Below are 13,844 nucleotides of genomic sequence, written 5' to 3'. Positions count from 1 at the left end.
GTAGCTGGGACTATAGGCGCCCGCCACCACACCCAGCTAATGTTTTGTATTTTTAGTAGAGATGGTGTTTCACCGTGTTAGCCAGGATTGTCTTGATCTCCTGACCTCGTGATCCACCCGCCTCAGCCTCCCAAAGTGCTGGGATTACAGGCGTGAGCCACTGCGCCCGGCCTATGAGTTGTATGTTCTGATCCTCCCTCTTGAAATTGCCTTTTGTGCTCTAAGGAGGGCCTGAAGGTTCGGGTAAAAACTTCAGGGTGACCTTCACTGGGGGGTGAGGGCTGGATCCCAGCCTGGGCCCAAAGAGCCGTCAGCTGCCCAAGTTCCGCTGTCCATGAGAGCCACCGCAGCCCCTCCCTGGGACAAGCAAGCAGACCTCAGTCTTGTAACTCTCTCGCCTAGACCTCTTCAGCCCAGGGCCTTGAGAGCTATTCCTGGCTTTGCTATGGTTACTGTCCTCCCCCAGTTCAGGGGCAGCAGGTGGGACCTGGTGCCCTGGGGATAACCCCTGTTTCTCCCATAATAGGCACAGGCAGGAAGGGACAGAAGCCCCTGCCTGTTCTGGGGCTGTCCCTCTGAGGAAGGAGTTGGTCTCCACACTCTGACCCCCCTACAAACCATGCCCTGGAGACAGGAGAACCCCCCTGCCCCTGAGTGCCAACCCACAGGCCTCATCCCTGGCCACTCAGCACCTGGCTTTGAAGGGCTGTTTTATGTGACAGCCACTCCCCTGCCTGTCGTGAGGGGGCCCGGGTGCTCCACTCAGATTGATGGAGCCCTGCAGTCAAGACTGGGCATTCCTGTCCAACAGGTGCCAGAGTTGCGAAAGGCCTGTGACGGGGCACTCCACTCTTCCCTTGGCTGCTGTTCTGGGACTCGCCCCTGCTTTCCTTCTGCTCAGCCCCTGGCAGCAAGCTCTCCGGACTGGGACTGCAGAGCTGGGAGTTCAGGGCTGGGCGGGGCAGGCCCAGGTGGTAATGGCTGGCGAGTGCCACGGAGGTGTCAGGATCTCTAGTATAGGCTTAGGGTGCCTCGTTTCCTGGACAGGTGGCTGGTCCAGGAGTGGGTGTGGAGCTTAGGTGGAGCAGAGGCAGCGGGTGGGAGGGACTTGGGACCAACTGGGACATTACATCTCTGGCTCTGGATTAGAAAGCCCACAGTCCTTGATCCTGTGGCCACTGCTCCATCATTCCTGCTCCTAAGGACTCGGTCTCATGGCTCTGGTAAGGCCTGGCAGGGTACTGGGTCCCCACTCTGACCCCTGCTCTCTGCCTGGGGCCTGGTGAATATGTTTCTTATGGGAGCTGTGGTCTTCTCCAGGTGTAGGGAGGGGAGTTTATTGACCACAAGACCCAGGCAGTGGGCAGAAGCCAGGGGAGAAGGAGGCCTGGGGATGAGGGATCCATCCTGAGTTTTTTCTGCCCTGGGAATGGTCTCCTGGCACAGCTCCCTGGCACCATGGATATGGGCCCTGGAGACTCACCGGCTCCCAGCTGCCGTCCTGAGGCCCTGGAAGGAAGTGGCTGCTCTGTGCTCCACTGACTCAGTTGCCTGGAGTGTGGGGGCCCTGGGCTGACCCTGGTGGATGAGGCTCTCCAGCACTGCCCTGGACCTGGTTGCTCCCTGGACTTGACCTGTTAGGGCCCTTGTGGAGGCAGGCAGAAGGCCGAAAGGAAGCAGTTGGCACTGGCTTCCCTGGTCCCGGTGCACCCTGCCAGGCTGCATTCCCGGAACCAGGGGGATGGGTTTGGAGGGAGCTACTGGGGGACCATCTTCAGCCTGACCTGGCAGACGTGACAGCCTGTGAGGGGTCTGAGCTAGGAGCCGCCTCCCCTGCCCGGGAGAGAGCCCATTTGTGGGATGCACTTCTGACCAGGGGTAGAGGGAGGGTGCGAGAGCAGCTCAGCCGGGGCCTGACGTGCCACTTCCCCTCCCACCCAAGACCAGCCTGAAAGCTGCTGAGCTGGGGTGTGGGCTGGGGATGTGGGGTGCAGAGCCTAAAGGATACTACCCCGAGGAGGCGGAAGCAGGTCCGTGTGAGGCACAAATCTGGAGCCAGCCTGCCCAGGCTCCAGTCCCAATTCTGGACCTCAGGCAAATGACTGCTTCTCTGTGCCTCAGTTTCCTCGTGGAGTGGGTCGTCATAAATAGTATCTGCGCATACGGTGGTTGTGCGATAAATGAGTTAATGTATGCAAAGCCCTTGGCCCAGAGCTGGCGCAGAGCGTTGTGTGAGTGCTGGCAGGCATCATGATGGAGATGTCATGTCTCCTCTTGTTGATTCAGGATTCTGATGGGATGGAGGACAGGCCTGGGGTTCAGGATTAGGCCTTAAGGCTCCAGCCTCCTTTGCGGCCCCTGTCACCCTTGGCTTCATCAGCCTGTAGCAGGTCTCCCCTCTCCCGCCTCTGCAGGCAGAGGTGTCCAGGACCTGCCTGCTCACGGTTCATGTCCTGAGGGCCCATCGCCTACCCTCTAAGGACCTAGGTGAGTGCGCACCGCCCTGGCGCCTGTGCTGGGCTGAGGGAGGAGGAGGGTGCTGTGGCTGGATTTGGTGGAGGCGGGTGGGCTGGTGGGCAGGGCCTAGAGGAGGGGGCTTAGAGGAGCTTCTGGGTGGAAGGTGGCAGCTGGGGCTCTGCCTCTGCCCCCCACTTCCCCTCCCCTTAGTCTTACCCCACATGGAGCTCCAGGTGATGGAAGGAAGTGGGTCTGGGTGGCTGGGAAGGGCTCTTGGCCACCACTGGGCACTTCTTCCTTCCCACAGTGACCCCCTCTGACTGCTACGTGACTCTCTGGCTGCCCACAGCCTGCAGCCACAGGCTCCAGACACGCACAGTCAAGAACAGCAGTAGCCCTGTGTGGAACCAGAGCTTTCACTTCAGGATCCACAGGCAGCTCAAGGTGGGCCAGGCATCAGCGCTAGCTCTACCCACATCCCCACCAGCCGCTGCCGCTGCCCTGCTCACCTTCCCGTCCCCTCCCTCCTGCAGCCCCGTCACTCTTTTCCCTTCCAGAATGTCATGGAACTGAAAGTCTTTGACCAGGACCTGGTGACCGGAGATGACCCTGTGTTGTCAGTGCTGTTTGATGCGGGGACTCTGCGGGCTGGGGAGTTGCGGCACGAGAGCTTCTCACTGAGCCCTCAGGCAAGGCGGTGTTGCCACGGCAGCCCCAGCTGCTGTCTGGGTTGAAATCTCCACATGCACGCACGTCTCTCATGCTCACTGACACATGCGCGCTCCTTCTGACCCTTTCTAACTCGCTTCTGGCTCTCTTCCCAGGGTGAGGGGTGCCTGGAAGTTGAATTTCGCCTGCAGAGTCTGTGAGTCAGGGGCCTGGGGCAGTTTGGGTGGGAGTGCCTCGTGGGAAGGACAGCACTAGTGCCTGGGGGATGCCCAGGTCTCTGTGGGGTGAGAACCTGGACTCCCACTAAGGGGGCTTTGGGATCTCTTTCCAGGGCTGACTGTGGCGAGCAGCTCGTCAGCAATGGCGTTCTGGTGGTGAGTGTGACCAGTGCTCTGGGAGGTGGTCTGGGGTCCCCGGGACTCCCTCATGCCAGCAGCTTGAGGCACAGGCCCACCGCTGCCTCTGTCTGGAGACCCTGGGATTTCAGTTTGTTAAGGGAATACAATCTCAAGGGTCCAGGTAATGAAGTGCAGACCAGCAGGAGCCAGGGTGCTGGGAGGGCGGGGCCCTGAATGGGGGTGGGGTTAGTGTCTGAGGGGCTCTCTTCATGACTCAGGCCCGGGAGCTCTCCTGCTTGCACGTTCAACTGGAGGAGACAGGAGACCAGAAGCGTGAGTCCCCAACTCACTGGGACAGCCCCCGGCTCTCAGCCCGTCTTCCCCCTTTAAGCATTGGACAATTCTCTGGGGCTCCCTGGAGCCTGAGCTTTCCCCTTAGGCCTTCCCAGGGGGACTGTGGTGGGGGCTCCATCTCGTAGCCCCGGCCTGACCAGACTATTTCAGCGGGGGGAGGGAGGTGTCCTCCAGGCCTCCCAGCAAGATGGGTTCTGTGGGCAGAGATACCGTCCTCAGCCTCTCTGCTCTGGTTCCTCTTTCCAGCCTCAGAGCGCAGAGTTCAGCTTGTGGTTCCTGGGTCCTGTGAGGGTCCGCAGGAGGCCTCTGTGGGCACTGGCACCTTCCGCTTCCACTGCCCAGCCTGCTGGGAACAGGAGCTGAGGATTCACCTACAGGTAGTGTGCCTCGCTCCCTGGAGGCGGGGCCCCCAGAACTTCCTCCCTCCCTCCGCACCTCCTCCCAGTACCCTGGCTCAGCGCCTCCTCCCAGCCTGACCTCTGCCCCACCTGGCAGTGTGGGCACGTTGGCAGCACGTGTGGGCCCATGCTGGCCTCCCCTGTCCGTCCCTCCCATACCTCTATGGCTGCCGGTGGGAGTTTGGTGAGGTCCGTGCGAGGAGCGGAAGCGTAAAGATTCTTAGGTCTCTGTTTTTGTCCCCTAAAGGATGCCCCCGAGGAGCAACTAAAGGTGCCACTGAGTGCCCTGCCCTCTGACCAAGTGGTGAGGCTTGTCTTCCCCACGTCCCAGGTACTGCCTCCCAGGGGAGGAAGTGAGGTGCCTGGACTGGGCTGGGCCCCAGGCCACAGAGGGACGGGCCTGCTTCCCGCTTCTCTCCGTGGGCCACACCCTGAGCAGGTGCCGGGGGCCAGGCTCTTTGGGAAGTACCCTCTGAGCATCCCTGCTTCAGGCCTGGCCCCTGTGGAGACAGTGGGGGGGTGGTATGCCTGGGGTCAGGGTAAGAGGAGCACAGCTGGGTGGAGGTGGCCGACCTTTGTGACTGGGGCCTTCATGGTTTTCAGGACCCCCTGATGAGAGTGGAGCTGAAAAAAGAAGCAGGGTGAGAGGCCTGGCTGGGGACTGGGCAAGGCCCTGGAAAAGTAACGGGGGCCCGGGGCTGGAGCAGGCCTGGAGGAGTGAGGGGGAGAAACAGCCACCCCTCATCCTCATGCTCTCTGAAGGGGCGCAGGCTGGCACTCAGCAGGGGGCACAAAGTACTGGGAGGAGCCTTAGCACCTATGGTCGGAGGGATGAGTGAGCGGCCAGCCCAGTGCCAGGCACCTGGGGAGCACTTGATAAATGTTTGGCTGGAAAACGCAGGGAGGTGAGGATGGAAAATGGTAACATGGTTTGGGGCACAGAGAGGGCAGGAAAACCAAGGGAGAGAAGAGGGGAAATTGCACCCTTTTGAGTGGAAGCTGTTATGGCCGGATCTTAAATGATCTTCGTAGAGTTGTCGCCCACCGTCTTGGGACAGCGGCTTCTCACCTCTCGGAGACAGAATCATTGGCCCTTTTCTGCCCCTCCCCATCTTTTTTTTTTTTTTTTTTTTTTTTTGAGACAGAGTCTGTTGCCCAAGCTGGAGTGTAATGGCGTGATACTGGCTCACTGCAACCTCCGCCTCTGGGGTTCAAGCGATTCTCCTGCCTCAGCCTCCCGAGTAGCTGGGATTACAGGTGCCGCCACCATACCTGGTTTTATATTTTATATTTATATTTTATTTTTCGTGGAGACAGGATTTCCCCATGTTGGCCAGGCTGGTCTTGAACTCCTGGCCTCAAGTTATATGCCTGCCTCAGCCTCCCAAAGTGCTGGGAGTACAGGCGTGAGCCACTGCACCTGGCATCCACCCTCTTTGTAGTCATTTTTGAACTCCATGGGTGAGGGACAGAGCAGGAGACTTGGATGGGGGATCCATGGTGTAGGTCCTTCCTGGGGGCCTATCTGCACCTGGGATCCCAAGCAGCCTCTTACAGCCACGGAATTCTGTGTCCCGCCAGTCTGCTTTGCTGCATTCCCAAGCATGTCCACATGGACACACTCTCCCTAGGTGTCAAACTGCAGTCTTGTGACACAGGAGTGGCAGTGAGGGTGGGGGAGAGGAGGGAGGGCAGTGCAGGTGAGGCAGACCCAGCTTTCCATTCTCTGGGGAGGGCTGAGAGCTGTCTCATGGTCTCTTCCCTCCCCTGCCAGACCGAGGCAGCTGGCCGTGCGACTGGGCTTCAGGCCCTGTGCAGAGGAACAGGCCTTCCTGAGCAGGAGGAAGCAGGTGGTGGCCGCGGCCTTGCGGCAGGCCCTGCAGCTAGATGGAGACCTGCAAGAGGACGAGGTTTGGGGGCTGGGCTGGATGGGGTGTCCCCGGACTTGATTGTTCAGTGCTGAACACTGGAGCTGCTTGTCCCTGATCTAGACCAGAGTTCGTAGCTGCCTGTCCCCACCCTGCTTCCTCTCGCCCGGCGTTAGCAGGGACTTGGCACAGGCAGAGTGTTGCTTGAGGTGCCTGGAGCCCACCCGGGAGCTGCCTCGTAGGGCTGCCTTTCCTACTCTGTTTCCTGGTTCTCAGCCTAGCCTGTCTGAGGAGTGAGACAGATAGCTGGCATGAGGTGTGTTGGTCCCGGGGTGCCTCAGGAGGTTCCTATTAGCCTGGGCCATCTCCTGGGGGGGTGATAGCAATTTGGGAAAATTTTAAGGTGGGCCCTGGGTCTTCCAGAAAGTGAGCATCAGACTCGAGGGCTGAGGGCGAGGAGATGAGGCTCAGAACTTGCCTGGGCCATTTTTTCCTGGAGCCCTTAGGACTGGAGGAGCTGGGCGCTCACTAAGGCTGTTTCTGGCCCCCAGGACTGACTCAGAACTGGTCCCAAGACCTGTGATCAGGCCTTAGCTGTGGGCTGGGTGACCACTTGACCTGCTCCCTCCTCTTCCCGTGGCTTGGCCTTCCCGTCCCTAGGGCCTCTGCAGGCCTGGCTGTCTTCTTTTCCAGATCCCTGTGGTAGCTATTATGGCCACTGGCGGTGGGATCCGGGCAATGACTTCCCTGTACGGGCAGCTGGCCGGCCTGCAGGAGCTGGGCCTCTTGGATTGCGTCTCCTACATTACCGGGGCCTCGGGCTCCACCTGGTGAGCTCGGGGCAGGCTGATGCTGGACCCTGTGTGGCAGGGGGTGCTGGTGCCAGGGTTCTCCTAGGCCTCTGAGCAAACTAGAAGGGCTGGGAGAATGAACGTGCCAGGGAGAAATGTGCTCCAGGAGACCCTGGGGAGGTCCCTGCCAGGCTGTTGTCCTAGAAAACCCGGGGCACGTGAGGTCTGGAGGGCCCTTCAGTGACAGCCCTCTGGCTTTGGCTTTTCCCAGGGCCTTGGCCAACCTCTATGAGGACCCAGAGTGGTCTCAGAAGGACCTGGCAGGGCCCACTGAGTTGCTAAAGACCCAGGTGACCAAGAGCAAGCTCGGTGTGCTGGCCCCCAGCCAGCTGCAGCGGTACCGGCAGGAGCTGGCTGAGCGTGCCCGCCTGGGCTACCCAAGCTGCTTCACCAGCCTGTGGGCCCTCATCAACGAGGCGCTGCTGCACGACAAGGTGCAGGGGCTGCGGCCGGGGGCAGAGCCAGGGCTGGAGCTGGGGCACGGCACTGGACGGCAGGGTGGGAAAGGCCTGGGCACCCAGGCAGCTGTGGGTTTAGGTTCCACTCGTCTTTCCCCAGCCCCATGACCACAAGCTCTCAGATCAGCGGGAGGCCCTGAGTCATGGCCAGAACCCTCTGCCCATCTACTGTGCCCTCAACACCAAGGGGCAGAGCCTGTCCACTTTTGAGTTTGGGGGTGAGTGGCCCCAGAGCTGAGATGAGACCTGTGCCCTCGCGGTTGGTGGAGTAAGGGGAGACGGGGCCTGTGTGCAGACAGCAGATGTCACACCCACCTCTCCTGGGCCAGGTCCTGTGCTTTCTGGAGACTGACACCCTACCAGGGTCCCTTGGGCCTTTGGGAAGGAGGCAGGGGCCTTAGGTCCCATGCACAAAGCCCAAGCCACAAGGCCTGGGCCTCCTGGTCCTCGGCTGCCCTAAAGCAAAGCCCTGGGTGGGGGTGCGGGTGCCTAAGGGCTCTGCACCATGAGGCTGAGGGGTGGCCTCCTCACAGAGTGGTGCGAGTTCTCTCCCTACGAGGTCGGCTTCCCCAAGTATGGGACCTTCATCCCCTCGGAGCTGTTCGGCTCTGAGTTCTTCATGGGGCGGCTGACGAGGAAGCTCCCTGAGTCCCGCATCTGCTTCTTAGAAGGTGAGGGCACTGGGCAGGCTGGGGAAGCTGGGCCGAGCAGGGAAAATGGGCCCTGAGTGAGAGGGTGGCCCTCGGTCAGAAGAGCTTCCTGGGTCAGGACTGGCCATGGGGAAGGGTAGGGTTGGGACAGGAGTTGGGCACCCTCTTCCCTCACGGCCGCTCTTTCAGGTATCTGGAGCAACCTGTATGCAGCCAACCTCCAGGACAGCTTATACTGGGCCTCAGAGCCCAGCCAGTTCTGGGACCGCTGGGTCAGGAACCAGGCCAACCTGGGTAGGTGCTCCGGCCCCTTCATAAGGGTGCCAAGAGGCAGCCAGCTGGGGCTGTACCAGGGGGCGGGGGGTCTCACCTCTTCCCCCTCCAGGGTCACCACCAAGGTGGGGATAAAGATGCAGGAGTCCCCGTTCTCCTCCCACACCCCTACCTTGCCTGTGTAGACAAGGAACAGGTCCCCCTTTTGAAGATAGAAGAACCACCCTCAACAGCCAGCAGGATAGCTGCGTTTTTCACTGATCTTCTGACACGGCGCCCACTGGCCCAGGCCACACATAATTTCCTGCGTGGCCTCCATTTCCACAAAGACTACTTTCAGCATCCTCACTTCTCCACCTGGAAAGGTACCTGCTTCTCTCAACAGTCCTCCTGTGGCCACCTGAGCCTTGAGTCCCCAGCTCCAGACACCCCTCCCGGTCCACTCCCGTTCTGCTTTGAGCTCGATTCCCTGGACTGCTTGGAGCAGGGGTCTTTTTCTCCTTGTCTTGGGGACCCAGGGCCCACCTGCCGGGCTGCGGGGGTGTTAGTTCAGCAGGAAAGCAGGGGCCAGAGGCCAGAGTCTCTCCTTCCAGCAGGAATCTGGTACCCTTGATATCCGTGACAATTGCTGCTCTCCCCAACCTTCCAGCTACCACTCTGGATGGGCTCCCCAACCAGCTGACACCCTCGGAGCCCCACCTGTGCCTGCTGGATGTTGGCTACCTCATCAACACCAGCTGCCTGCCCCTCCTGCAGCCCACTCGGGACGTGGACCTCATCCTGTCATTGGACTACAACCTCCACGGAGCCTTCCAGGTTGGGGAGGGTGGGCAGGTATGGGAGGTGGTGGGTGGCCCCTGCCCCCTGAAGAGAGGGGCTTTGGAGTCCAGTGTCTGGTCCAGCTTCCTTTAGGAGCCGTGACAGTGACTGCATGTGACTGGGACACTGGAATCTGTTAATTTGCTCATTCTCTTCCGGAAGTTGGGAAGCTGGCGAGGTTTTATCTTGTATCTGGGTCCCCTTTACTGACCTGCGAGGTGTGGTCCTGGGCCTCTGGGCCCACCTGCCGAGTCTGCTCTGCCTCCCAGTGTCAGAACTGCAGTGCTGGGAGCAGCCCAGCTCCGTCTAGCCCCAGAGGAGCTGCCACTGAGGCTTGTCAGGTGTGGCGTTTTTTTTCCCAAAGGCTGGCTTCGTAGGCCCCACTGGAGACCCTGACTTGGCATTTGAGCCCCAGGTCCGTGAATCTTGGTGCATCTCACATCGTCAGCCCCAGTGTTGAGGACACCAGGGGTCCTGTCCCTCTGACGCCCCTTCTGCCTGCCCTGCAGCAGCTGCAGCTCCTGGGCCGGTTCTGCCAGGAGCAGGGGATCCCGTTCCCGCCCATCTCGCCCAGCCCGGAAGAGCAGCTCCAGCCTCGGGAGTGCCACACCTTCTCTGACCCCACCTGCCCCGGAGCCCCTGCGGTGCTGCACTTCCCTCTTGTCAGCGACTCCTTCCGGGAGTACTCGGCCCCTGGTGAGCCGCTGTTCATCTCCCGCTCCTGCTGCCCTAGTCCCCCACACTTCCTGTGTCCCCTGTGCGTCTCCAAACCCACCTTCCCCACAACATGTTCCCCCATGCCAGCCTCCACTCTCTCCACAGGGGTCCGGCGGACACCTGAGGAGGCGGCGGCTGGGGAGGTGAACCTGTCTTCAGTGGACTCTCCCTACCACTACACGAAGGTGACCTACAGCCAGGAGGATGTGGACAAGCTGCTGCGCCTGACACATTACAATGTCTGCAACAACCGGGAGCAGCTGCTGGAGGCCCTGCGCCAGGCGGTGCAGCGGAGGCGGCAGCGCAGGCCCCAGTGACAGCCGGAGCCCCTGCCTGGCCCTGCCACCCCTGACTCTCATTCATTCCCTGGCTGCTGAGTTGCAGGTGGGAACTGTCACCACCCAGTGCTTCAGAGCCTCTGGGGCTCAGGTGACCCTGTTCCAGGGTCCATGCTGAGGGCTGGGAGCTCCCTGGGGCCTCAGCAGTTTGCAGTGGGGTAAGGAGGCCGAGCCCATTTGTGTAATCACCCCATGGCCCGTGTCTGTTTTCCCTTCTGCGCTACCTTGAGTAGTTGTACAAGGTGAGATGGAACACTTGATACATTACAGACTCATACAAATGTGAGGCGCTATGTATCTGAGACCAGCTGTTATTACTGCGGAGAAGGGCCATGTCATTCTAGGCTTTTGGTTGTACATGGCAAGGGCTGGTACAGAGCTCGCTCGTCGGTGTGGGCTTCCTCCGAAGAGTAGATTCTCTGTACACGTCCACATCTACCTGTGCTCAGTCACCCCTTCCAAGCAAGGAGGCGGCAACGTGGGCCTGGGGTAGCCCTGGCCTTGCCCACCTGCTCTGCTGGAACACGTCTCCTCTTCACCCAGACAGGAGTGCAAGGGGAGGCCAGGCAATGGCTGTTTCCTGCCACATGGTGGGAGCCATCTTGTAACAAGGAACTGTCTATTCCAGAAGCTGGGCCTGGGGAAATGCGTCCTCGCTTGTGGCCCTGAAGTTTGGTGTTGCCCTGGGGTTCACGTCAGGGATCAGACCTGTTGGGAAAACAGTGAATTTAGTAGGGTATGGCCACCCCAGATCTTCTCCAAATACTGGTGCGCTGCCCTCCCCGGACCAGCCAGCCTCCTAGAATAAGTGTGGGCGTGGATTTCAGAGCTGACAGGCGCGGCAGCAGCTGTGGATAAGGAGTGGGAATTGCCTCGATTCTCATAACCCAACTCTACGTCTGTCAGCAGGCCTAGCAACCCCAGCCCTGAGCTAGAGACAGCAGAAGAAATGGCTGTCCTGGTAGCCTCAGGAGCCACTGTGTCCAGGACAAGGCCTGTCTTATCAGCAACACATCATCTAAATCATATATTGGGCCCTGCAGGACTGGGAGCAGATGGTTACACTGGAGACCACAGCCGTGGCTGCCACCCCTTGTGGTATGAGCCCTCCAGGCACACAGCTGTATATGCGTGTGCATGTCTAGGCTCATCTGGCATGGGGCCCATGCACAGAGAATGTGCCTGTCTCCAATCCCTCCTCCATTTTCACCTACCCCCAGGTGTCCCCTCCCCCTGGAGAGCCTGAAGCCCTCTGGTTTGGAGGGGAAGGAGATGTGGGTGAGGGGGTTGAGCATCGAAATGATGCTGGGATCTACAAGGGACCGAGGAGCCAGGTAAGAGCCACCTGCCCTGTACATCCACCTTCGCATCTCCTCCTCCCTGGCCTGCAGTCCAGGACATACTGGCCCTCTCCGTTGCCGTGGAGTGGGGATTGAGGAAAGCAGGGGAGGACCAGGTAGAGAATGGGTTGGAACAAGGGTGGGGCAGGGTCTGGCCGTCCTGCCAATGTGCTGTGCCTTGGAGAGCAGAGAGGAGGGAGGAAAGTGAGGAGGGCATGGGCCCCTGGGAAACAAACCCAGGCAGGCTCTCAGCACCGGGCAGAGGGAAACCTGGCTGCCCCTCCTACAAGCAGCCAAGCAGGAGGGGCAGGAGGGGCACAGGGAGCCCAGGCAGCTTTGTCTACAGGGCCCCCACACTGTGGAGGGCATGGAGTGAGCCCTGGGAGGGGAGCGCTGTTGAGTCTGGAAATCTGGGCCTTGTGGCCTGGATTCCTCTCAGCTGAGTGTCCAGTAGTATTTCCCCACAGCCCAACAGAGTCAGCCTGAGGCCCAGAATCTCAGGCTTCAGAGGGCAGCACCTGCCAGCCACTGAAGCCCAGGGCTCCCCGCCCTGCTCCCCCCGCCCAGGTGTGTCCCACCTGAGCAGACATCCAGGCCGGGCATCCTTGGTCGCGCACTCATTCGGAGAGTTGACAGGTTTGGCTTTGAGTTCCGGGCTCAGACTCTGGGCTGCAGAGCAAGGGAATAACCACTGCTAGCCCGGCCCAGACCACCTGCAGGCGCCAGGTCTGGCTGCTCCTTCCTCCAGCTTCTGGAGGCTCAGCACAGCCTTAGGCAGCCTGGCCATGCCAGGCCCTTCCCACGTGGGGGTGCGGGGTGGGCTGAGCACTCGTGGGCAGGTTTTTCCCCCATGTGTCCTGCCTCTTAGAAAACTCCTCGCAGGTGAGTTAAGAAAGGCTGAGCCTTTCTCAGGAGGTGGGGGATTCTGGAATGCCAAACTCAAGATCCCTTTGGGCTTCTGGGAAGACAGACTCTTGAGAGGAGAGTCCAGGGAAACCAGACAGAGCTAGGATCCCAGACACATTCCCTGAACACACTATGTCCACATGGAGCCTCGGCAGAGCACGCTGACCATGGAAGAAAGTGGTCCAAGGGGTTGTCTGTATATTCCTCCGAGTAGAACCCGGCTTGCTTACTGTCAAGGTGGTGACATTCAAAGTTGTCTGAGGACTAGAAGGTTAAAGAAGCCCCCAGGTCAGACAGAACAGAGCCTGGAAAGCCCCTGGAGGAACAGTCCATGAGGATCTTGGCAGGAAGGGCTTGGGGCAGTCTCAGAATGGCAGACTCCAAAAGGTGCAGAACAGGACCAGGACACAGCTTGGGGCTCAAAACTGGCCCTATCTCTGCTGCTAATTAGCTGTGTGATCTTGGGCAAGTGGCTTAACCTCTCTGGGACCTAAATTCTTGGAGAAAAAACAGTAAGTCCAACTTACTTTTCGGGGGTTAGAGATGCTAACTGTGAAACCTCCTGAGGATGCATAAAACGACAGGGGCCCAGAAGCTTAGGGCCCAGGGAGTCGGCCACCCTCCCCGCATCCTTCCCCTGAAGCCCACCTGCAGTGCTGCCCAGGGCTCGCCACCAGCTCTCAGCCTGCTCTTCGGACGGTGCTGCAAACAGGATCTCTTCCCCACTGGTCAGCCTGGCACCCACACAGACACATCAAACTCTCCACTGTCTCTTTGGGGTTCCCCACGCTTCCAGCCCCCACTGAGCCAGGTGGCTGCTGGGGGCCATGCTGGAGTCCATGTCTCTCCCCTCACCTTAAGGAGAATGTGTGTTTCCTGCCATGGTGGCCCGGCAGCCTCTCACACCGGGCTCCCGTGAGGTCAAGGAGGGCCAGGGAAGCTACTTTCTGAGGAGACATGAAAAGCAGGGGTCAGTGCGGCCATCTCAGCTTTTCCCTGTGTGGTCCCTCTGTCCTGGGGCCCCTCTGCCTTGTCTCCCAGCACCCCAATGTCTGCATCTCCCCCACCCCGCCTGGTACCTCCTTTGCCATCCTCTCATCCAGGAACAGGCTCAGGGAGTTGCCCTGCAAGGTCCCATGGCAGCTGTCCCAGGAGCTCGAGCTGGGCTGTGGAGGGGAGGCGGGAAGGCCACATGAGCCATGTGCAGAAGGGAAGTTGGAGCTAGGGCCTGTCCATGCCTCGCTGTGTGTGTGGAGCCTCCCAGGAAAAGCAATGGATTGGACCAAAGTCCCTGTGGGGAAAGGGAAGCCACAGAGGGGCTCTGACAGGAGAAATCAAGCAGAAGGGGAAGAGCAGGGAGGGAGGAGGAATCCCAGCACCTCCTGGGTGGGGGGGGGGGGGGGGGGGG

At 60.2% G+C, this 13,844-nt stretch overlaps 2 protein-coding genes across 3 annotated transcripts in view; one reads left to right on the top strand and one right to left on the bottom strand.

The window, feature by feature from the left end:
* Positions 1–49: 49 nt before the first annotated feature.
* On the top strand, positions 50–10,476 carry PLA2G4B (phospholipase A2 group IVB). Of its 2 annotated transcripts, XM_017895401.1 has the most exons (21): positions 50–1,223; positions 2,415–2,487; positions 2,765–2,901; positions 3,015–3,146; positions 3,282–3,322; positions 3,458–3,500; positions 3,743–3,797; positions 4,065–4,195; positions 4,464–4,547; positions 4,820–4,857; positions 5,991–6,126; positions 6,778–6,914; positions 7,147–7,369; positions 7,494–7,611; positions 7,927–8,064; positions 8,233–8,337; positions 8,502–8,681; positions 8,966–9,132; positions 9,500–9,550; positions 9,645–9,831; positions 9,958–10,476. In XM_017895401.1, exons 1-21 carry the CDS (start codon positions 1,215–1,217, stop codon positions 10,167–10,169), a joined length of 2,397 nt encoding a protein of 798 aa, XP_017750890.1. In that variant the 5' UTR covers positions 50–1,214; the 3' UTR covers positions 10,170–10,476. The 2 variants fall into 2 exon arrangements, with proteins under 2 accessions (XP_017750890.1, XP_017750891.1); XM_017895402.1 differs by lacking the exon at positions 9,500–9,550.
* Positions 10,477–10,488: 12 nt separating this feature from the next.
* SPTBN5 (spectrin beta, non-erythrocytic 5) overlaps positions 10,489–13,844 on the bottom strand; it is a 49,313-nt gene continuing 45,957 nt past the window's right edge. The window contains exons 63-67 of the mRNA XM_017895405.1: positions 13,516–13,602; positions 13,292–13,383; positions 13,085–13,170; positions 12,109–12,199; positions 10,489–10,898 (exon numbers count right to left, since the gene is read on the bottom strand). Of these exons, the coding sequence (XP_017750894.1) occupies positions 10,886–10,898; positions 12,109–12,199; positions 13,085–13,170; positions 13,292–13,383; positions 13,516–13,602 (369 nt within the window). The 3' untranslated portion in view covers positions 10,489–10,885. The remainder of the gene's footprint in view (positions 10,899–12,108; positions 12,200–13,084; positions 13,171–13,291; positions 13,384–13,515; positions 13,603–13,844) is intronic.

This window comes from Rhinopithecus bieti, unplaced genomic scaffold, assembly GCF_001698545.2.
Source record: "Rhinopithecus bieti isolate Rb0 unplaced genomic scaffold, ASM169854v2 scaffold_26426, whole genome shotgun sequence".
NCBI classification, from domain to species: Eukaryota; Metazoa; Chordata; class Mammalia; order Primates; family Cercopithecidae; genus Rhinopithecus; species Rhinopithecus bieti.
The sequence above is the reverse complement of the archived record's forward strand: the minus strand, read 5'-3'. Positions and strand labels throughout refer to the sequence as shown.

What these genes read in the sequence shown, in the direction of transcription:
- PLA2G4B (XM_017895401.1), top strand. An exon ending in GGATCCACAGGCAGCTCAAG is followed by an intron (nt 2,902 to 3,014) that starts GTGGGCCAGGCA and finishes TTTCCCTTCCAG; the next exon opens with AATGTCATGGAACTGAAAGT. An exon ending in CAGGAACCAGGCCAACCTGG is followed by an intron (nt 8,338 to 8,501) that starts GTAGGTGCTCCG and finishes TTGCCTGTGTAG; the next exon opens with ACAAGGAACAGGTCCCCCTT.